Below are 24,316 nucleotides of genomic sequence, written 5' to 3'. Positions count from 1 at the left end.
ATCTGGAATATATATGCTCTTGGCTTGTTTGACTGCAACACTCTGGTTTTCTTCCTCCCTGTGCTGGCTGTGCTTATGCATTCTTTTTGGCTGGCTCTTTCTGCTCTTTTTGACTTCTAAATATTACTTGGCCTCTAAATATTGCTGTACACAAGTACATCCTTCTGCTACAAGTATCTTGTACCTATTCTGTCTTCTGCCTGGCACCTTCTTCCATACATCTGGTTTGGTTAACTCCCACCCATCCTACTTTTATTTTCTTTCCTACCAGGTCAAATCTTCCTGGGTCAGCCACTGCCTCTCATTTAGAGCACTTGTCCCAGTTACAATGTCAAGTTTATTTGAGCAATTATTTGGTTAATATTTGTTTCTCACCAAAGATAACATTTTCATGGCTGGAGCAATCTGTACTTTTTTCCACTTCATCCTTGTATTCTCAACATTATCATAATCCTGATTCATAGTAGACAATAAATATTTGTTGAATGAGTGAGCAAATGAATAAATAAATTAATGACTTATGAGCATTGTTAGCAAGTAATTCTTTGCTTTTCTTTTTCTTTGCTTTTCTTTTTAGTGTCTATTGGCATATTAAAGTGATGTCTTAGTTCACATTTGTAGTGTGAGAGTTCCTAATCTAATCTCAAATATGCTGGACATATATTACAGTAGTATATTTGATAAAATTTGAGATGGGCCTACCAAAAATATCTAGTGTGGTTTTTACACAAGAACAGACAAATACGCTAATGAATTTTAATTTAGAATTCATGAGAGACCAGTGTATAAATGGAAACTTACTCTCATAGCAGCTGACACCATGAAGAAAAGGAGAAATTATTCAGTGTTGGCATTGGGAAAACAGACTCACTATTAGAGAAAAATAAAACCGGTCCCCTGCTTAGTACTGCATACAAAATGGCCTCCAAATGGATTGATCTATACTGTGGTGGCAAAGACATAAAGTTAATGGAAGATAATATAGAAGAACATCTATGTTACCTGGAGGTAGGAAAATATTTTTGAAATAAAACCCCAAATGCATATACCTATAGGAATAAAAAAGATGTGTTTGATTGCATTAAAATTCAGTCTTTCTGTTTAACAAAAGACACCACAAATAAAGTCAATATACAGATGATAGATTGGGAGGAGGCATTTGATATGAGTAAAACAGACAAGGGAAGAATATCTAGAATATATAAGAAACTCCTACATGTTAACAAGAACATGACAGAACCTCAATAAACAAAAAAAGAAAGGCACAGAATATGACCAGGCATTTTACAATAGAGAAATCTAAAAACCTACCAAATACATTTTAAGAAATCAGAGGAAGGCATATTACATTCTATGACAAAGGTAGCAGATGGATTAAGGTTGCTTATCAGCTGACCTTCCAAAAAGAAAATGATTCCAGATTATCTGAGTGGCCCAATGTAATCACCGGGGTCCTTAAATGTGGAAGAGGGAGGCAAAAGAATCAGAGCCAGAGAAGAAGATGTGATGATGGGAGCAATGTCAGAGTGACAGGACGTGAGAAAGACCTGGCCCACGTTACTGGCTTTAAAGATGGAGAGACCCCATGAGCCAAGGAACATGGGCAGCTTCTAGAAGCTAATAAGGAAAGAAAAAGGATTCTCTCCTAGAGCCTCCAGAAAGGAACAAGCCCTGCCAACACCTCAATTTTAGCCTCACTAGATCCTCATCAAACTTCCGACCTGTCAAATTATAAGATAGTAAATTTGTGTTGTTTTAAGCCACTACATGTGTCATAACTTGTTACAGCATCAATAGAAAAACTAATACACACATAGATGATCATTCTAAAAACTCTAGTCCGCTGATTCTTTGAGTTCCTTCCATTCAATGTCTTATCCCCACCACCACCACCACTTTAGCTATTCACTGCAGGGTCCTACTCCAGACCTTACCATTACTAAGCCCTGTAATTACTCCACAAATCTCAGTCTCAGGAATTCTACCCCATGACCACCATCTTCTACCTTCACAGCTTCCTCCCTCTACTATCTCAACTCCAACAAGTATTAGATGGCACCAGTATCTAGGTCTGTCCTTTCTACCTCATTTTTACTTCTTCTCATCCCTTTTTTGACCCTGTGTCCTCCTCATCCAGCTTAATTTTCCTGATAATCATTCTAGTAATTATAATCACTGTGTGCATATACCTCTACTCTATTACTGTCCCTAATAGCTTCATTGTTCTCCGTTATCAACGTTACTCCCACAGTTGAATGTGGCTAGGGATAAACTCACATCTAGCCTCAGGAGTTTAACTGTGAGCTGATCAGTATCTCAGGTGGGCCTTAATACTGCCCTGCAGTCTTACTCTATTTGCTCATTCACACCCCCATTCTCCTTGGCAATATTTTCAAGCCTTCTTATCTTTCCTAAAACCACCTATACATCCTTTTTCATTCTCACCTCCCATTACTGACCCTGATTTCCATTTCGCCGAAAACATGGAAATGATCAAGAACTTCTACAAGCTTTTTCACATCTACCCACCTGCCTGCATCTGTACTGTCTATATGACTTTTCCTTGCTGTTCAGCGGAAGAACTACCCCTGCCCTTGGCAAGGGTTAATCTCTCCACCTGTGTATTCATCCCCATCTGTTCCCACCTGCTCAAGGACATTGAACTAGCAATCTGCTCCTTCTTTCCTATATTATTAGTTTAATCCACTTCTATTTTTTCCAACAGTATATGAACCAAACCAGCAGAAATACCTACCTCTTCTATATCCTATGTTTCCCTATAGCTATAACATCCCATTTCCCTGCCCTCCTTTACAGAAAAAATTCCTAGAAAAGCTGTTCTATATTTACTGTCTTCAGTTTCTTTCCTCTCATTACCTTCTGAACACCTCCTAATCAGATTTTCTCCTCTACCTCTTCACCAAAAATGTTCTTATAAAGCTTACAGAGACTTTCATTTTTAAAATCTAATGGTTATTTTTTAGCTTCATCTCATTGTCTCAATTGCAGAAAGTTGGTACACCCAGCACTGAAACTCATTCTTCATCTGGCTTCTGTTTTTCTTTCTTTGCCTTATTAATTTATTCCTCTTCTTCTCCATAATTTCTTAATATTGCAGTGCCCCAGGACTTAGTTGTTAGACCTTTATTAAGGTTCTATCTACTCTCACTGCCTTGTTGTTCTCATTTAATCTTCTTACTTTAAATGCTATGTGTCTACGCTAATGACTGCAAATCTAAAGCTCTCTTTCAGATCTCTGCCTTGAACTTCAGGTTCTAACTGCCTACAAGCAATCTAGTAGGCATTGCAAAATCAATCTTTCTAATTCTGAGTGCCTGATCTTCTCCATTAAAAATGTCCACCCAAGAGTCTTTTCCCTTTCAATTAACAGCAACTCGATCCTTTCAGTTGTTTAGGACAAAATGTCTTGCAGACTTCTTTGACTCCTCTTTTTCTCTTATATATTCTGAATCCAATCTGCCAGCAAATCTTACCAATCTACCTGGAATCCATCCCATTATCACCATCTCCATCAATACCATCAATACCATCCTGATCCAAACCACTGTCGTCTCTCACCTGCCTTGTTCCAAAAACCTCCTAATTAGTCTTTCTGCTGCCTCCTTACTTTATTCTATTTTCAACCCAGCAGCTGGATCGCTCCTATTAATAAATAAGTTGGATCATGACAATTCTCTACTGAAACTCTTCTAGAATTGTTCCAAAATAAAAAGATTTTTTTAGAAAATATTCCCAAGGATTCTTATCTCATTTAGATCAAATTCAAAATATGTCCAATGATCCACAGGACCCACACATTCCACCATGGATCTCTCTGGCCACCCTCCCTGCAGGTACTATGCTCCAGCCATGTGGGACACTTTGCTGACCCTTAAAGATGTTGGCACACTCCTCCAGGGCTTTTCATTTCTATATGGATTGCTTTTCCCTCAAATAGCCACATTGTTTGTTCCCTGTCCTCCTTCAGGTTTTGATCCTTCTATCAAAGAGCCTTCCTCTCAGTGAGGTCTTCCCTAAACCCCTAATTAAAATTCCAAGCGTCTGATTACTTTCCAGGGCTTTTAACTAAGAGCCTGGTATGTTTGCTGCAGCTCCTTCCCCCCAGTGGGTCTTTGTTTCCTGCACTGAGACTCAAAACCCCTTTCTGTTTATCAGAGGAGTTTGGCTTAGTTATTAGCTTCTTGCTCTATAAATCTTTAGAATACAACAAATGTTTTGAAGGAAAAACCAGAAATACATGAAATCCCTCACATCTCTAATTCTGTGACTCCAGCCCCGCACAATTGCTCGAAGCTCTGCCACTTTCTCTCTTGGCTTTCTGCTTTGGCCAAGCCTGGATTCTAAGCATCTAGCCTGTGCCTAGTGTCTTCAAATGCTGCCTGGGAAAAATGTGGCTATAGCTGGTACTCTTCCTTTTGGAATTTTAGTCTCTCTAATTTTTCTTAATTCTGAAATGTTCTAATAACTCTAAACAGATAAATTTTATATTTTATCCAGGTCTTCTTGTTGGTTGGTCTTGGTTGGAACAGTGGTCTAGCATAAACTACTGCTTCCCTCATATTTTTGTTTTTTGGTCTCTCTCTGTATTAGAATATAATTTCTATAGCTGTGTGTTTGGGAACTCTAGTGGTTCTCGTTTTTCTTATACCAGTCTCTATTTTCAGCTCCTATAGCTATATCTGCCACAGTGTGGGCCCTCAGTAAATATTTCTTGAATAAACACATATGTGCATACATAGTATATGCTATCCAACTACTTATAATCCATAGACTAATTATTAAGGAATTGTGATATTATTTTGAGATAATATTAATATGTAAAATATTGGCCATAAGCAAGCCTGGAATTTACACTAGGGCATCTGAGAAGGAATCTCATATAAAGGTTGTTATCCCTCATAACAACTAGAAAATGAAGGCTGGGCGCGGTGGCTCACATCTGTAATCCTAGCACTCTGGGAGGCCTAGGCAGGCCGAGGCAGGTGGATTGCTCGAGGTCAGGAGTTCGAAACCAGCCTGAGCAAGAGCAAGACCCCATCTCTACTATAAATAGAAAGAAATTAATTGGCCAACTAATATATTTGGAAAAAATTAGCCGGGCATGGTTAATTTTCTCAGCTACTCGGGAGGCTGAGACAGAAGGATTGCTTGAGCCCAGGAGTTTGAGGTTACTGTGAGCTAGGTTGACGCCACGGCACTCACTCTAGCCTGGGCAACAAAGTGAGACTCTGTCTCAAAAAAAAAAAAAGAAAAAGAAAATGAAACATAAGAGTTTTATGTAATTTCCAGTTGCAAGAAATATATGAAAAACATTAATAAAATGGTGATCATAAACATGAGACTCAAACTAAAGACAACAAATTCTGTAATTCATAATTGTAGGCATTGATTTGACAAGTGAGCTACATTTCATATAGAATAGACTATTTATTGTATGTAGCTTGTTTCAGAGAAAGTAACAGTAGGGATTAATTTACTTAGCTAGTTTTTTTTTTTTACTTATCAGTTTTGGGGAAGTCATCTAATAAATATGGATAGATATAGAGATGGATAGGTAGATATATACATACATATATATAAAGATAGATGTATAGAAATAGATATCCTGGTGACAATTAAAATGTGGCCTTTTGTTTATTTTATCTAGTCAGAGAGGGGCTGGGAGATCATATTAAAGGCATGGATTTGCATGGAGAGAAGGAGACAGTTGGTCTGGATCAGTAACTGGGATGCTTTTTAATGGTATCCTTGGGGGTGGATGGTTTTGAGAATGGCAGTTTAGGGACCTGAAAAATGTGAGCACTGCAAGCTACCACCCTGGGGTAATGAGTTGGAGGTACTTACCCTCAGCTGAAAGAAGAAAAGATTTGAATGGAAAGATCAAGGGCTTCATTTGGGGGGTGAGAGGGTGCGTGTTAAGTTCAAGATGTCTAATCATGTGGTGATTAGGCAGTTAACTAAGTGGATAGAAGTGAATTCTCAGCCCGAGACATAATTTTTCAGTTCAGTTCGGATTTTTGCCACCAGTTAAGTTCTGCACAGGTCTGATATTGCTATCAAATAAATTACAGAGAGAAAAACAGCTTTGAGTTTCTAGAACTTTATAGGTTTTAGAATTTTGCACTCTGGTGAATCTGTTACTCAGTCTGGGGGAGGAGATAGTTCACACTTGTAACCTATATATTCCTTTTTAAAGTAGGAAGGAACGTTTTCTGTTCAATGAAAGAGAGGTGTGCAGGGTCGAGTGGGGAGGCTCAAAAGTGTGTCAAAAATTTAGAATAGCTTTGATCAAAGTTATAAGTAGATATGACAAATACTCCATAAACAAATTGCTAAGAAGTGTTAAAGATGCAACTGGCATTTGGTATCATTTATGTTAACTTGCAGTGGCTTTGCTTGTCTCCACGTTGTTTTTTTTTTTTTTTTTTTTTTTTTTTGAGACAGAGTCTCACTTTCTTGCCCAGGCTAGAGTGAGTGCCGTGGCGTCAGCCTAGCTCACAGCAACCTCAAACTCCTGGGCTCAAGCAATCCTCCTGCCTCAGCCTCCCGAGTAGCTGGGACTACAGGAATGTGCGACCATGCCCGGCTAATTTTATATATATATTAGTTGGCCAAGTAATTTCTTTTTTTATTTACAGTAGAGATGGAGTCTTGCTCTTGCTCAGGCTGGTTTCGAGCTCCTGACCTCGAGCAATCCGCCTGCCACGGCCTCCCAGAGTGCTAGGATTACAGGCGTGAGCCACCAAGCCCGGCCCACATTGTTGTTGTTAATGGGTTCGTGGTCCTCCTACTTCCTCAAGAAAGAAACTAGGGAGTCACCCTAGAAGACACTCTCTTTGCTGCCCCCTCACACCTTGCCAGTCTCCAGGTTCATTGCTCTCTTCCATTCATCATCTTTCTGGACCATCTCAACTGGTCTCCCAGCAGCAGCTCTATACCTCCTCCAATGCAGCCTTTATAATACTGGCTTTCAAACTGTGTGTTTGGGAACTCTAGTGGTTCTCATTTGTTTGCTTGTTTGATTTTGCTTTTGGTTGCTTTTGTTGTCATTAGGATTCAGAGTCCTTTTATTTCAACTAGAATGCTTCCTTCTGCCTTGCTTAGGGCACTATACCTGATTTTTCCATGTGCTTGTAAATCTTCCGTGTGCACAGTCTTTGATATGTGCCTCTGTCATTCCACCTGACCAAAGTGTTGTAACTATTTGACTTACAAATCTGTGTCTTCTAGAGTGCATTATTAGCAATTTTTTATTCTCCATGTGCTCAGATAATTGCAGAATTCTGAAATGGATATATGTTTGGACAATTGGTAGATGATACTGTCAGCAACAAAGATAGAGATAGCAGAAAAATTCTAGTTTGTGAGGGGGTTAAATAAATTGCTTTTGAAAATACTGAGTTTGAGATTTCAATGAAACTGGAAATAGTAAGCAATATGGGCACATAATTCAAGAGAGACATTCAGTCTGCACATACAGTAATCAAGTTATTGATTACTATCAGTACACAGGGTAACTGCAAATGAAAGCAATTCATGTATATTTATGGGGTATAATGTGATGTTATAATACATGTATACATCGTGGAATGACTAAATCATGCAAATTAAAATATCCAAAATATCCATAAAATATCCATGCAATTAAAATATACACCTCACATAATTTCTTTGTGATGTTAACCCATTAATTGTTTCCTCTTGTTTGTTTATCATATGTATTTAAGGTGTGCAACATCATGTTTTGATACACATATACATAGGAAAATGATCACTGTGGTCAAGTAAATTAACTTACTCATCACCTTCCATAGTTATCTTTTTTTTTCTTTTTTTAAATTTCAAAATACAAATGCTTTTGTTACTTGTATGTTTGGGAATTCTAGTAGTTCTCTTTTGTTTGCTTGTTTTGCTTTTGGTTGCTTTTGTTTTTGTTGGGATTGTTACATGGATACACAGTGTAATGCTAAAGTTAGGGCTTTCAGTGTGCCTGTCACCTGGACAGTGTTCATTATCCCTGATAGGTAAGATTTTATCCCTCACCCCCTTCCATCTTGCCCCCTTGTTGGTTTCTAATGTCTTTTACCTCTGTGCCCGCATGTGCCCATTGTTTAGTTCTCACTTATTAGTGAGAACATGTGGTGTTTGTTTTCCCATTCCTGAAATACTTCATTGTAGTATAATGAATTCCAGTTCTATCCAAGTTGCTATAAAAGACATTATTTCATTCCTTGTTATGGCTGAGTAGTACTCCATGGTATATATATATATATATGTCACATTTTCTTTATCCACTCATGAATTGATAGGTACTTAGGTTGATTCCATATCTTTGCAATTGTGAATTATGCTGCAATAACCATAATTATCTTGTTTTCTGTGTGTGGTAAGAGCATCTGAAATTTACTCTTTGCAAATTTTCAGCATGCAATACTCTACTATTAACTATAGTTATGATGCTGTACATCTCTAGCTCAGGTCTCTAGATTTATTCATCTACTTAACCGCAATTTTAACTACCTAACTGCACATTTGTATCCTAATTCTCCCCATTTCTTCCTTCTTTCTTGCCCTGGTAAACAATGTTCTATTCCCTATTTCTATGTGTTTGAATTTTTTTTAGATTGAATTTTTTTAGATCTCACCTATAGGTGAGATCATGTGGTATTTTTCTTTCTGTGTCTGACTTTCTTCACTTAGCATAATGTTCTCCAGATTCATACATGTGGCAAATGGCAATATTTCTTCCTTTGTGAAGGTTGAATGATATTCCATTTTATGTATATATGTGTGTGCATATATATATACCATATATACGTATATAAATGCCACAATTTCTTTATCCATTCATCCATCAATGGCTATTTTTGTTGTTTCCATATCTTGGCTATTCTGAATTATGCTGCCATGAATGTGGGAGTGAAGACATCTCTATAAAGTGCTGATTTAATTTCCTTTGAGTATATATCCAGCATAGGAATTATTGGGTCACATGGTAGTTCTATTTTTAATATCTTGAGGCATATCACATCGTTTTCCACAATGGCTATACCGGTTACATTCTCAGGGAGAACTCTGAGAATGGGAGGAAGACTGTGTTGTATCTTCCTTCTTCCCATAGAAATTTATCAGCTGAAGATGAAAATTCAGCCTGTAGAAGGATGTGAATATGTGACATATTTAATGCAAATTTATATGAAGTATATTTTCTTTCATAATTAATAGGCTATAAACATTTTCTTACATTTTATTATGGATATGAGAAGGTCATTCAAAAGAAATGTTCAGATGGTAACTATTAGTTAGACTTGCTTTTAAATCCTGGCTCTTTGAAAATCTAGCAGTCTGATCCTGTTTAAGTCAGTCAATGTCTCTCAGCCTCGGTTTTCCTGATAGTAATAGAACTAATAACACCTAAATTTGGAAGTATGTTATTACTATTTTAAAAGAGATAACATTTGTGAAACATTGCATAATGCTTGCACATGGGATGTGCTCAGTAAATGTTTTTTTTTTGTTTGTTTGTTTGTTTTTGAGACATAGTCTCATCTCACTTTGTTGCCCAGGCTAGAGTGAGTGCCATGGCGTCAGCCTAGCTCACAGCAACCTCAAGCTCCTGGGCTCAAGCGATCCTTCTGCCTCAGCCTCTCGAGTAGCTGGGACTACAGGCATGCGCCACCATGCCTGGCTAATTTTTTCTATATATATTAGTTAGCCAATTAATTTCTTTCTATTTATAGTAGGGACGGGGTCTCGCTCTTGCTCAGGCTGGTCTCGAACTCCTGACCTCGAGCAATCCGCCCGCCTCGGCCTCCCAGAGTGCTAGGATTACAGGCGTGAGCCACCGCACCCGGCCTTAGTAAATGTTTTTAATAAGCATTTATTGAGTGCCTTCCATGTGGCAGGCACTGTTCTGGGACAAAGATCCTGCTGTCATAGAACTGATACTCTAATGGGGCAAGGGGAGAGGAAACAACAAGCAATGAACATAATAAAGAAGCAAATATCATATCCCAAATGGCAACATAACCCATTTTACATTGAAAACCCACATGGTCCAAGTAGTCACAAGTTTCAATGCCCTCAGGGTCAGGAAAGTAATCAAATACACATCAAATTGGTTGAAAAGAGCAGCCCTTTTTTTATTATTCCACTTCTGAGAAAGATAATAGTACTGAAAATACATCTCTTTTTTTCCCCCCTTAAATCTACCTTCAGAAACCCAAGGCGTACAAGTGTCACAATGAAATGACAATTGACAGCCTTCCGGTCTGTGACATGAATGGCCAGGTGTAGAAGCCATTGTCTAAAGGGAAAGCCTCTTGTCACCTTCAGACAATTGGTGGCCTTAGGAACATGGACTCAATGTTATGAGACCTTTCAATTTTTCAAGAGAAGTCACAAATTTGCATTTGGGGTCCTGATTCTTAATGTAGCAACTTATTCATAATTTTTTCAACTATGAAAGCCCCCCCCCAACAAAAGTTGAAGCTATATCTGTTCTGGTAATCAGGTTTTAATTTCTGAAAACACCTGAGGTTTTATTTATGTGATTTTTTAAATAAGATTTTGCTCTGCTATATTTACTAAAACTTAGCAACTGAAAATGCCTGTTTTTCCACTCTAAGTATGCAATTTCTTATAAAGAATAAATATTTTTCTACAAAGCTTATTGATCTGGGCAGGTTATGCTGGTTAAGAATATTTACATATTTGCTCACAGATTACCTGACATCATTATTAAACATCTTCCATAGTTACAATATCCTGATTTTTTCAGCTGGTGTACTCAGTTGAAAAACCATATTTCTCACTCTACTTTGCAAAGAGATGGACAAGTGACTATGTTTTCCCAAAGGTGGACAGTAGGCAGAAGTTATTTCAGGGAGCCTCCCAAAGAGCTCTCTAAAAACAAGAGCTTCCCCTTTCTTTCTCTCTCTCTCTCTGCTTTAAACAGAGATTTGATGGCTGGAGTCATGTTAGCTATCTTGTAACTATGAAGCCATTTGTACGAAAGGTAATTGGGCAAAAAAAGAGAAGGTTCCTGGAACTAGAGGCCATTATCCTAAGTGAAGTAACACAGGAACGGAAAATCAAATAACACGCATTCTCCCTTATAAGGGAGAGCTGAGCTATGGGTGTGCATGATTATACAGAGTGGAATAATGGACATTAGTGTCCAAAAGGGGGGAAGGAGGAGAAGGGTGGAATAAAAAATTACCTATTGGGTACAACGTACACTGTCTTGGAGATGGGTATACTGAAAGCCCAGACTTACACTATACAATATATCTTTGTAACAACACCATATTTATACCCCCTAAATCTATTGAAATTTAAAAAAAGAGGGAGGAGCCTCAGTTGAGTCCAGGGTTCTGAACCTGTTTTACATTAGAGAAAAATAAAATTTTATCTTGTTTAGGCCACTGTTATTTTTGCCTAATGCAAGCCCTGCTGATTCATACAGCAGAATTCCAACTGAGCCAATTAGAATATGGCATCGCCATCTGTCATACAGCAAAACCATAAAATTGTCTTCTTTGTCACATGCTGAAACTTCCATCATTTTGTGTGTGTTGCTAACGCATTCTGTGTGTGTAATGTTTACCCATTCTGAAATCCATCCAAGTAGGCATTTAAAAAAGTTTCAGATTGTGACAGAAATTAGTTGGATTAATTAATAAGAAAAAAATTATTCTTTGATTTTATTTACCTTTATATTGATCAGCTGATAAATGGGAACATGGCTCAGGTTATTAGAATGCAACCAAGCATTGAATCTCTCAAACTTCAGAAAACAGGTCCATGAGATCACACTTCCTAGGCACACAGGACAAACATGGTGGAAACAGTGTGCTCAATTTCAAAATATGGATTTTTAGAGAAGATTTTTCTAAAAAATTTTAATACAACAATTAAATATTAAATGCCATATATATAAACAAAGAAAAAACTCAGTCAAGCATAGGTATGGAGGAGAATACATTGATGAATGCAACATCACCCCTGCATTAAAGAACATTGTAGTTTGGTTGATAAAACCAACAAATAAAATCCTTTTTTAGAGTTGAAGGATTGAAGTAAACAAGGTTCAATGACTTGCTAAAGATCACATAACAAGTCAATAGAACAATCAGGTCTCCTCATTCCTAGAACAGTGGCTTCTTACAAAGTTGGACTTTAGCGAGAATGGAAGAGAGCATTTTCAAGTGACCCATTCTTATGCCATTTTTAATTTTTATGAAATAATTAATACTCTCCTTTGTTTTGAGGCTGCTCAAAGAACCCTGGAATATCTTCAGAACTCACCATATTTGAACTCTTAACCAAAAGAAAATGAGTTCCCAAGGTAGATTAACTTCACTGAATTGTGACTTGGGTAAAACAATTATTTCCATTCAATCTCTGTTTTCTTTCTATATCAGATTAGATTCAGCTACATGTAACAAAAAACCTAAAATTTTATGGTTTAAACACACAAAGGTTAATTCACTCCTGTGAACAGGTTTAGAGGCAAGAAGTTCAGGGCAGGCTGGAGGCTCCACGAAGTTACCAGCGATCCAGCCTCTGTCAATCTTTATGCTCCAGCATTCTCAGCACATGGCTTCTAATCTGCAGCTCACAAAATGGCTGCCTGAACACTGAGCATCACACTGATGTCCTACATATCATGAAATAAAATTGGGAGTAGTAGAAAAGAAAAAAAAAAATACATCTTTCAGCTTAATCAGCATCCTTAGAGACATCTGCCCTGAAATCTCATGCAGAGCATTCTCACTTGCTTCTTATTGACCAAAATTTAGAACACATTTAGTTCAAGAGGTTGTGAAATAATGATCTTGTAGCTAGGCACATAGCCACTTTAAATGAAATCAGAGCTCCACCTCTAAGAAAGAGCAAGGTTAGGGGATAGTTGGTAAAGCTAGAGGGGTCTCTGCCACAACTTCCATAAATTCCAAGGGGCATTTGCTTGTCAGTGGCAAGTGTCCTCTTAATGTTTAATTATAAATATGTTTAATATTAAAACATCAATATTAAATTTATACTTAATAGTTATTACTAATTAATATATATTTAATAATTATTATTTTAACAGTAATTAATATTAATACTAAGTTAATATTGTATTAAAATATTAAAATTAAAATAACTCTAAAATTTTGTCTTAATTTTCTTTTTTTTTTTTTTTGTTTGAGACAGTCTCACTTTGTTGCCCAGGCTAGAGTGAGTGCCGTGGCATCAGCCTAGCTCACAGCAACCTCAGACTCCTGGGCTCAAGTGATCCTACTGCCTCAGCCTCCCGAGTAGCTGGGACTACAGGCATGTGCCACCATGCCTGGCTAATTTTTTCTATATATATTAGTTAGCCAATTAATTTCTTTCTATTTATAGTAGAGACGGGGTCTTGCTCTTGCTCAGGCTGGTTTTGAACTCCTGACCTTGAGCAATCCGCCCGCCTCGGCCTCCCAGAGTGCTAGGATTACAGGCGTGAGCCACTGCGCCCGGCCTTAATTTTCTTATATATGAATTTCCCAGTCTGAAACAAACAAAAAAACGAAATCATGACAGAATATGGCTACAAACAAGTGATTCTGATAGCTTCTTAGCCACACTTATGGTATTTGAAGTCAGCTATACTCACAAAAATAAAACTTTTAAAACATGTGGTGATAAACTGACTCAGTAAGAAAAGGTTACAGCTAGACACCTATTTGCCAAAATGACCTCAGGATATTTGCTTAAACTATCAGGTATATTCAAGTTGTCTTTCAAACATAGTTTGGTAAGTTTCTTGGATAGGGCTGACCAAAACTAATGTTATTTTATCAAAATGTGATTTTTTACACATTATCGGTTAGCAAAGTAAATTTAGTAAGTAAAGTGGCAATGACAATGTCATTTATCTAAATGTGGTTACATTATATGTCATTGTTTACCCTCCAATATATGGTACTACTCGGCACAGAGTTCATAGACAGTCAATTATCCAAGTCCATAAAAATAGTCAGGTATTGCCACATTGTGGGTGGTAAGAGGCATTCTTGAATTTGGGTCACCAGCTGAGCCCAGATAAAATTAGTCTGTTTATATATTGGAAAATGGTTATTATTTTATTGTTGGTAGTAAAGATTTGAGGTAATATAAGTGTAGTTATTATGCAAACACTATCCTTTTGAAGAGTTTTTAAAAATATGTCCACTTAATTTTATCGGGCTTTACAAAATATGCAAGAGTCTACCGTATGTTCTTAGTACTGCTTTCTCATACTATACTACTTTTTTTTTCCTCCTTACATAATAGACAAATGCAGTGTCTGGCCAAATACAATGTTCCTTCAGATTTACTACAAAAGAAGATAAAAGAGATTAGAAAAATACTGCAATATACACTGTTTCATCACCCTAATTGTATTTAGCATTTGCAATTATTACAGGATTTTTATAACTAATATACTAAAAAAGAGGAGTTAGCTTTGCTGTAAAAATAAAAATCCTCAACTCTAAAACATCTATTTTGAGTACTTTCCAAATAACATATCACATGACATTTTCTACAAGTAAACATATGCATAGATATCAAATTTTATTAAATACTTTTAATACATTCAGGAAGAATTAGAAATTCAGTAAGGTTACAAAGTGTTTAATGAAGCTCAGTTATAAAATTACATAGATTTTCATCTATCTCAGTGTTCCCATAAAATTATTTTCATATGAAATATTAACATATGAGATTTGAATTAAGAAAAGGTAAATTGAATTGTATATTTTTCTCACTATATTTAATTATAGAAATAATAATTCATAACTATTGACTTATTGACAACTGACAAATAAATCCACAAAATATCTTTTATTAACAAACTAAATTTGTAAACAGTCTGGTGGAGTTTCCTAAATTTCATCAATCATACAATTAACATTTAATTTGGGGTATAAATAGAGAATGACTTTAAATTGTCTAAATAAAATAAAAAGGTTTTCTGTGAGATAAATGTTGATACTTTAAAAACATTTTAAATAGCCCAAACTGCTTAATACAAATTCATTTCCCACACTTTCGAATAATTCTTCTAACACTTTTAGAGTGTCTTTTCTTGCTGATTGAGAAATCTACCTTTGAACATTAATTGTACTTTTCTGTTCAGATATAAATTTTCTCTTCCATACCTAAACAAGTATAAGAGAAATATGAAGACAAACAAACACATATACGTTAATGTTTGGCTAATGATTTTTAATTGCTCCAAGAACATTCTGTACCTACATTCAAAAATATAACTTATGATATTATAATATATATCCAATTTATAATGTTACATTTTAAAAATTTTAGAACTAGGATCATTGTCAGAGTAGCATGTACATCAGATGACAGAAATTGCATTATCCTCCCCAAATTATCTTATAACAGCTATACAAATCATACATTATGAACACATTATAAAATAAAATCTGACTTATTGAAACTTTTTTCTTTTGCTCTAATATCCCACTTCATATCAAGAAGAACCTTTAATGAGAAAACATAACTGAGAATAAGACATCACAACATTTAAAAGAAACCACTCATTTTTTCAAGTTAACTAGTTAATAGATTTTTTGAAAAAACAATTTTTATCTAGATGAGAAATTTCCATGTGACATATACTATTGTTTATATATTTGTAGACTTTGCCACAAATGACTATTAAAATACTGTTTAGTTTCTTTTTAGATTAGTAAAATATAATACCCTACCACAATGTTATACCTTCTAATGATTTATTTACTAATGTAAATAAATTCATTTATTCATCATTCAACAAATGTTTAGTCACTGTTGGTTTACTAGGTTGTGATTTTTTAACATATATATTTCTAATTTCCATCACTATTTCTGATTTCCCACTTTCTTAAAGTAATTACAAATGTAGACTGAGTATTAAGTTCCAATATGGATGGTAACTCATTTTTTAGCATATTCAAAGTGCTAATGTCTGTGTTTCAGGGTTGCAGCCTAACACCCTCAGGGTTAGTGGTCCAAATGCTTAGAGATGCCAGGCAAAAGCCACAAAGATAGTGGGCTTCTGTCAAACTCTAGAATGAATGTTCTTGGCACCTGTGTTTATATTTTAAAAACAATAGTACATCATGTGGAGCAAACAAAACATATCTATGAGCCTAAATCAGCCCATGCGCCTCAGGGTTGCAATTCTTTCATGGAAATACTCTTATATAATCTCTGCAGCTCAAGTTGCTGTGAGCCTGTTCTGGTCCTTGTCTTTCCAACAATCCTAGAATCCTAGAAACCTGATAACACACCCACATGGGCAAAGAGCCAAGGACCAAGCTCTGAAGGCTCCTGAGAGAAAACAGTGTTGGGAGGGAAAAGTGTAGTGAGAAATGAACTTATTCACCAAACCAAAGACTGCACCTAAAAATACTTAAAAATCCTTTTTAAGCCCGCTCTTGTAGAGAGGATGCAATTCTCTGGCACCAAAGGAAATGTTTCTAAGAGCATAATTCTCCCCACAGTTTTGAAGAAAATATTTAATTTTGTACATCTGAAATGCAAATTCATCTTTCATTAGCCTCCGCAATGCCCATCTCCCGCATGCTCTTCCACAGCACACACACACACAAAATTAGCTTTCAATTAGAAGGTGCTAGAAAGCATACAGCACAGTCCTGAAAAGACCAATATATAACATCCCTGTGAAAGAAAATTAACAAACAAAACCTTTATTTCTAGAGAACATGGAAGTTATATCAGACAAGGAGAATTTAGGGGAGCCTCATAGTACCCTCATCGATACCTCCAATCAACAAAAATATTAGCAGATGCTGCTGTCATTGTACATGCCATAGACTTCTACATACGCCCTTGCAGATGTTACTCTATCAAAAGCCACATTTATTTCTTTACGCATGTCTTCGCCAATGTCCTAAATTTGGGTTCCAGATGATCTAGAAACTCCAGCCCCTCTTCTTCCTGCCGGTCGCTGCAACAGCCTACCGAGCCGGCCGCAGAGCCTTTGCCTTCGTAGTTATAGGAACGAACGTAGTCTTCAGAATGTTTATGCTCCTCATCTTGTCCACACAGGTACACCTTCTGTATCAAAAGAGAGCACATTTTATTATTTTTTTAAAAAACACCTAACCATATTAGCATAAAAATGATGTCTTTGATTTACCTTTTACTGTTTAATTTTTAACCAGAGTGTGTCCTCTAATGGATTCCTACATATAAAAAATGCACATGATTGGTCTGTATTATAGTCATTCTTAAAGTATAGCAAATAAACAAAATGCTCCTAGTGAACACATTTATGAAAATTAAGGCTACACATATAGCACAAAACTAACTTGTGATTTCCCATTTGATCATAAGATATGCAGAGTTGAAATTTATTTTTACAGCTTCCTCACATATTTGAGGAAAATCTATAGATTGTGATTCTTATATTTATTCACTATTATATATTAATAACTATAATTGCATAATATCTTAAGCTGGTTAATATCAACCTATACTGATTAATATGAACATAAAACAAAACTAGTAACTAAAATACAAAATAAAAGCTTAACGATCGCTATCTAGTTGATTTTGAGAGCCAGGACTTCAAAACCACACATAGTACTCAAGTACACTGAAAAAATGTTTATAAGTTATGATCCATTCATTTCTTTATAATAAATATTTAAATATAAATATATTTAAATATAAATATATTTAAATATTTATGTATTAAAGAAATATAATAAATATTTCATTCCAGATGGTCTTCCTGATAATTTTTAGGGAAGAAGCTATCAGTCTTTTAACATTTCTAAATACATCTACATATGCCACTCCTAGGTAAAGTTTTATAAACCATATTTTAAAAGTGGAACTTGAAAAGATCATTTTCCTCTTTGAATTTAGATCTGACATCCATATCTATGATAACTCAACATTTAAAAATACGATGAGTTCCAGGTGTACACAGAGTAAAACTTTTGGGAAATCCTCCTTTATAACTAGCATTTAACTTCCGTGTCATGTGAGCTTGAATACGATGGAACTTACTTCGCCAAGCCGCGGCTGAGTGAAACTCTGCCAGTCCGTGTATGTGAATCTGCCAGTATCCGTCACTCCCTGCCCTGCTCCCTTGATGGACTCCAAAGTCTGATGTCCACCTCCTTTGACCATCTCAAAACTCTGCTGTGTCTTGATCCCCTGGCCACCGAGGGTGCCAACAGACATGCTGGTATCACAAATGTTAGACGTCTGCATGGGGAGTCTAATATTTGCTTCCTAAAAGTGAAGTTAGAATTACAAAATGAGTAAAATAAAATTGACACTAACAATTTGCTTTCATTTTTCCCCACCCTAGATAAATCACTTGTCTGCTATGCCTCTCAGTTCCCTATATATCAAATCAGAATAATAGTACCATGAGTGTTATGGGTTCAATTGTGTTCCCTAAAAACTCCTATGTTGAAGTCCTCTAGCCCCGAGGACCACAGAATGCGACCTTATTTGGAATTAGGGCCATTGTAGATGTGATCAGTTAAGATGAGGTCATACTGGATTAGGGTGGGTCCCTAATCTAATATAATCAGTGTCCTTATAAAAAGGGAAATTTGGACACAGACATGCACAAAGGGAGAATGCATGTGATGATCTGATTAATACTGCCAAAGGTTAGGAGAGAGTTCTGGAACAGAACCTACCCTAATTCCTTTAGAGGGACCATGGTTATGGCAGCTCTAGCCCTACAATTGAATTGTGATGTTTAAATGATTTAAAACATCAGGGCTATTGGAAACTCTGCTTAGCATAGTAAGCGCTCAATCAACATTAGCTGTTATTATTATTGCTATTATTATGGAATAATCAAACTGTCATTATTGGTTCACCATACAGTTGAAAGGGGAGTGAAATTTGATTTACCATCACTTCTTCTCCAGGTCCTTCGGTGTTTGATACAATTAAATTTTGCTGGGCTACATCTTCTGGAAAACATTTCTTCACCGTTCTCTTAGCAGTAACACAGAAACATGTAAACAGAATACCTAAAAAATAAAAAAAAGGTTGAAGTAAATACAGCAGTATTTTTATGCTGATGTACACTAAATTACTTTTAATGATATTTTAAAAGTTTGCAAAACTTTTTAAAATTTATTTCAAAAATTGAGAGGTCTTTGGGTCATACAATTTAAAATACGATGGTAAAAAATGTATATAAACCATCTCTGTCTTAGAGAGATAAATAATAGCTCTTGCTCCATGTCCAGAATTAACTTATATGTGTGTTTTATTTCTTCTACATTGAAATGGTAATTTCATTTGACTGAAATTTAAGATAGCATTATTGGTATTTAAAATCATACAGTACACACTTAAAAGGCTTAGAACAACAAAACAAATATTAGGCATAAATTCATTCAAGAAAGGCAATTACACAAAATTCATGTCTCATTTTGAAAGTATCCATTAAGCAATATAGTGCTAAGAAGAATATCCAGTTTAACCTGAAACTCAAATCAGTGAATTAGGACACAGTAAAGACTACGGGAAAAGTCTGTAAATGCAAATGTGATCTTTGCAATCAAGAAGTCTGAGAAAAGTTGAGAGAGAGGATGGGAAGAATGAAGGGGGAAGGAGGGAGAGAGAAAGAAAAGAAAAAGAAAGCATGAAAAAGGAAGGAAGAAAGGAACAAAGCAAGGAAGGAGACTGGCTTAAGTGTGGGCAATATTGCTGTTACTTTTGCACCCTCAAGTAACAGTTTGCAGAATGCAAAATCTTAGCATCCTTTGCATGGATTACTTTTCCTGGGTGGCTCCTATAGCCATTTTCCTCTTAGAGGAGTTTTTCTTACATTGTATGGTAAATCACTTTATTAATAATATGAAACACAAATATCTGAGCAAATTTTAGAATAACATATTTTCACTAATTCTTTTTATATTTATATATTCTGTAAATAAACTTAGCTGGTTGAAAAACTATAATACTTTATATGGGAGGAAATCTTAATTTTATCTAACCTCTTCATTTTACATATGGAAAAATGAATTCAAAGAAGAGGAAATGATTTACCTAATGTCTGACAGCTAATTATGGAAGAACTCAGGCTACCACCTCTGAAACTTACTTTAAATTTAATCTGCTATTACTGATAAGTTTCTTCTATGATTCAAGACCCCAAGTCATAAAGTAAATCCAAAATTTTTAAAAAGGACACATTTGCCAAACGTTATAAATATCACTGATTATAAAGAACTGTCATTTAAAAAATGTTAGATAAAACTTCATCTAACACATTCTAGATAATTATACTTAATATACTTACATAACAACAATGCAGAACCCAACACCATCGCAAGAATAGCCCATCTTCCAAGTATTACATTGGATAGTTTAACATCTCTCTCAAGTTTAGCACCCATTCTACACTCGGATGGAATTGTACAGTCACATACTCTCACTGTTAACTCATGTTTTGCAGCTAAACCATGTCTGTCTTTTATTTGGATAGGCACATGATAATCATTATAATCAAGATCTTGCCGTTGACGAAGAATGGCAGTTTTTCCTCCTAGAAGGAAAAAAGAGAGAGAATATATATTGATATGACCTTTCAACAGCAATATTATTCCTACTTGCTATTCTTCTGGGAAAAATTAATTTAGAATGCTCTAATGGTTCATATTTCTTTCTTAAAAATGATTTTGATTTCTCAGAAAACCTGGAAAAATAACTGATAATGCTTTATGCATTAGAGGTTACTCAAGGGTTAACTTAAAATGGACATATGTTTTCTTAAAAGACATTCGGAACAAGAGTCTAAGTTTAATATAATAATATTAATTTTTTTAAAAGCAAGTGATTATTCTTTTCTTAGGGTCAATAATTTCCTAAAATGAATATATATTTATTATGATAAAGTGAAAGTTAAGATTATCACCCATCTTGAGTCCCTACTGATTACAAAATTTAGCATAATTACATACCATCCTTTTCTTCCAGAGTCCATAGTTTCCTGGCAGAATTATCTAGAAGGAATTGAAAAGGTGGGCCATTTTCAGGCCCATCTGCATCTATAGGTTTCAGAATAGCAAAATCCTTATCTTGCCGACAAATGGTCACTTCTTTTTCAATTTGTGGTGGGTGATCATTACTATCTTCCAAATGAACTACTAACGTTCCAGTGCAAGATCGGCCAACTAAGATAAAATACAGATAGGTTATTTCTTCACCTAAAAATGTGTTTATATTCAACAATTTATATAACACACAGTTGCCACCTGCTTTCTACTAGCAGTCCGAACTTGAATTTGCATACATGCTTCCTGGATCTCAGACACCATTACTACAAAACAGTGACATGCCATTCTTCCTTGAAGATGGGGGCAGGATCAGACGATCTCTTCAGGTGCTTCACAAAACTAAAAGGTGTGCGCTTATTAGGAATATCACTTCAGAATAACTTGTTGAAAATAAAATTGGTTTCTTACATCTTTCTTTATGAAGAGCATATATTCACCCTTAGAATACAAAGCCTTACATCTGGCCCTCAACCACCCTCTCAGCTTTTTCTCCTTTTACTCGTGTACTTTTTGCTCAAACCTTACAAAACTTCTCATTAATCCCACTAGGTGCACTCTTTCCTGTCTGCTTTGGTATATTCTGTTGCCACTGCCAGGAATACTTTTCTCCTCTTCTTTGTCAGATAAAATCCTATTATCTTCAAGAATGCACTCATATACCATCTCCTCATGAAACACTGTGACATATACAGACAATGGTAGCATATTCTACTGTTTCCTCAGAATGTTTTACTCCATACCTTGGCTCGTACTGAACTGTGAACACAATAGTAACATAATAACACCGTAAGTATTGCTCTTGACAGTTTAGTTATCTGCCCAGTGTTTCTTGGCTGACTATAAATTAATTTTAACACATTGAACATAATATAGTTACTAATGGTTTGTTTGTGGTTTTTTTGAGACAAAGTCTTATTCTGTTGCCCAGGCTAGCATGCTGTGGCATCAGCCTAGCTCACAGCAATCTCAAACTCCTGGACTCAAGTGATCTTCTTGCCTCAGCCTCCCGAGTAGCTAGGAATACAGGCACATGCCACCATGCCCGGCTAATTTTTTCTATTTTTGGTAGAGACGAGGTCTCCCTCTTGCTCAGGCTGGTCTTGAACTGCTGAGCTCAAATGATCCACCCTCCTAGCCTCCCAGAGTGCTAGGATTACAGGCGTGAGCCACTGTGCCCGGCTATTACTATTTTTATACTTGAAAAAATTTAATTGAATAAGCCAGGAAAAAAGCCCTAGCAGGATTTCTAAGCATTTGCGAAATATAAGCCCTACCCCAAAAATAAGACCTAGTGATGGGCGTGGCTACACAGGGTATCTGCACAACCCATGCATTTCATTGCGGAGTGGTAAAGAAGATGAGCAGCCCTTCTCATTTGCCCCATCGTGACAGCTACTATCCCAGAGGTGACCAGAAAGGTGTGGGCAGCCCCACCAACAAGGTCGGCTCCCCCTGTCAGTTCCTGGTCATCCTGTGCATGCTACAAGCTGAGGTTTTGAGGGAAAAATAACACATCCCCTGAAAATAAGCCCTAGGGAGTTAATTCTTGAGGAAAAATACATATAAGACCCTGTCTTACTTTCAGGGAAACACAGTATATAAAGCAGTGCTTACTGACAGCCTTATTGACAAAGAGGATGGACATAAGAAACACAAAAACAGTTAAGTTGGATTCCAAGAAAGCTAGATAGAATACCTAGATCATCATTCCAAAATACTTATGGACATCAAAACAAAATGGTCATGTATATATTAATTGATTAAAGTTCAAAGAAACAAAATCCTTCATATCACCATACAGCTTTCCATTAAAATTTGCAAGATCCTTATTTTTATTTTTTCTTGAGGTACATGTAGGTTATCCATAACCCTGAGACATAGATTTCTACAGTCAAACTTTGTTTTTTATTTCCTTGTACCACGCCCACTGCGCGTACAGACATTGTCTCTTAGCACCACAAGGCAAAGCTAACTTTTTATGTCGTGTTCTTTGTGATTTCCTTCCCTCCAAATAGTATTTCATTTTCCTTTCACCAAGTCTCTGCATCCCTGTGAACTCTCCTGTCTTCATCCTTTAATCTGAGCAACTCTGAACTGATCTCCACCTCTGACAATATCCATACATCCTTGTATGAGGAAGGTTTTCATACCATGGAATCTCTTATGAAAATATAATAATCTTTTAATTCATATCATGTGAGGACTTGACCTTATCTTATGATTCCTGGTTTCCATGGTAACTTGCCTAGTACATGGAACTTAATAGACAATCAACATTTGAGGAATAAACTACTAATATAAATAGCATTGCATTATTTTCATCACGATTGTGTTCTTGAACCATTTAGATTTCATTTTTAGTCATAAAAGAACAGCAAATCACCACCGATTATAGAATAGTTGCAAGTTAACTGCATTTCTCAGCTAATGTTTTCCCCCGTTGTTTAGCAGGGTTTTTTGTGTTGTTTTTTTTTTTTCCTGTCTATTGAAAGAACTCCATCAAAAGTATGTGTGAGAGTTATCAAGAGAAAAGAAAGATCACATGTAGGTGATTAAGTAGCGACATTCACATGTAGGTTTTCTTACAGAGGAAGTTTCAGATTTTCAAAATCTGAATGTTTGGGGCTCATGGGAACAGTTTTTAGAACTGGTCACCTCACTAATTAGGATGTGCAACACATTATTTTCATTCCAAAGGCAAGAGGAAGGGATCAAGGCTGAGAGAGAAGATTAAAAAAAAAACCTAAATGGGGTAGATTCATGCATGAATCAGCTTGCCCTTCCCATATAAATTGTCTCTCTTTTAGGAAATGTGGCTTCCGTTTTAAAACATAGAAAAATGTAGAAATATAATATCTGAGAAAAACATCTGTATTTTATTACAAAATATCAAGGGACAAAATGAATAAACATGAAAATTATCAGGCCAGGTGTGGTGGCTCACGCCTGTAATCCTAGCACTCTGGGATGCCAAGGCAGGCGGATCGCTCAAGGTCAGCAGTTCAAAACTAGCCTGAGCTGGCCGGGCGCTGTGGCTCACGCCTGTAATCCTAGCTCTTGGGAGGCCGAGGCGGGCGGATTGCTCAAGGTCAGGAGTTCAAAACCAGCCTGAGCAAGAGCGAGACCCCGTCTCTACTATAAATAGAAAAGAAATTAATTGGCCAACTGATATATATATATATAAAAAAAAATTAGCCGGGCATGGTGGCGCATGC

The 24,316-nt window shown here is 36.2% G+C and overlaps 1 protein-coding gene across 2 annotated transcripts in view; it reads right to left on the bottom strand.

Moving 5' to 3' along the window:
- Positions 1 to 14,612: 14,612 nt before the first annotated feature.
- The window catches only part of DSC1 (desmocollin 1), a 30,187-nt gene continuing 20,483 nt past the window's right edge, over positions 14,613 to 24,316 (bottom strand). Inside the window, exons 12-16 of one of the 2 annotated variants that reach the window (XM_075993576.1) lie at positions 21,006 to 21,218; positions 20,345 to 20,590; positions 18,943 to 19,064; positions 18,076 to 18,303; positions 14,613 to 17,115 (exon numbers count right to left, since the gene is read on the bottom strand). In XM_075993576.1, the coding sequence (XP_075849691.1) occupies positions 16,918 to 17,115; positions 18,076 to 18,303; positions 18,943 to 19,064; positions 20,345 to 20,590; positions 21,006 to 21,218 (1,007 nt within the window). In that variant the 3' untranslated portion in view covers positions 14,613 to 16,917. Of the gene's footprint in view, positions 17,116 to 17,197; positions 17,244 to 18,075; positions 18,304 to 18,942; positions 19,065 to 20,344; positions 20,591 to 21,005; positions 21,219 to 24,316 lie in introns of those variants that run through there. The other variant, XM_075993577.1, reaches the window with a different exon arrangement.

This window comes from Microcebus murinus, chromosome 17 (genome assembly GCF_040939455.1).
Source record: "Microcebus murinus isolate Inina chromosome 17, M.murinus_Inina_mat1.0, whole genome shotgun sequence".
In the NCBI taxonomy this organism is placed as follows: Eukaryota; Metazoa; Chordata; class Mammalia; order Primates; family Cheirogaleidae; genus Microcebus; species Microcebus murinus.
Note: the sequence above shows the minus strand (reverse complement) of the source record. Positions and strands in the feature narration are given on the sequence as shown.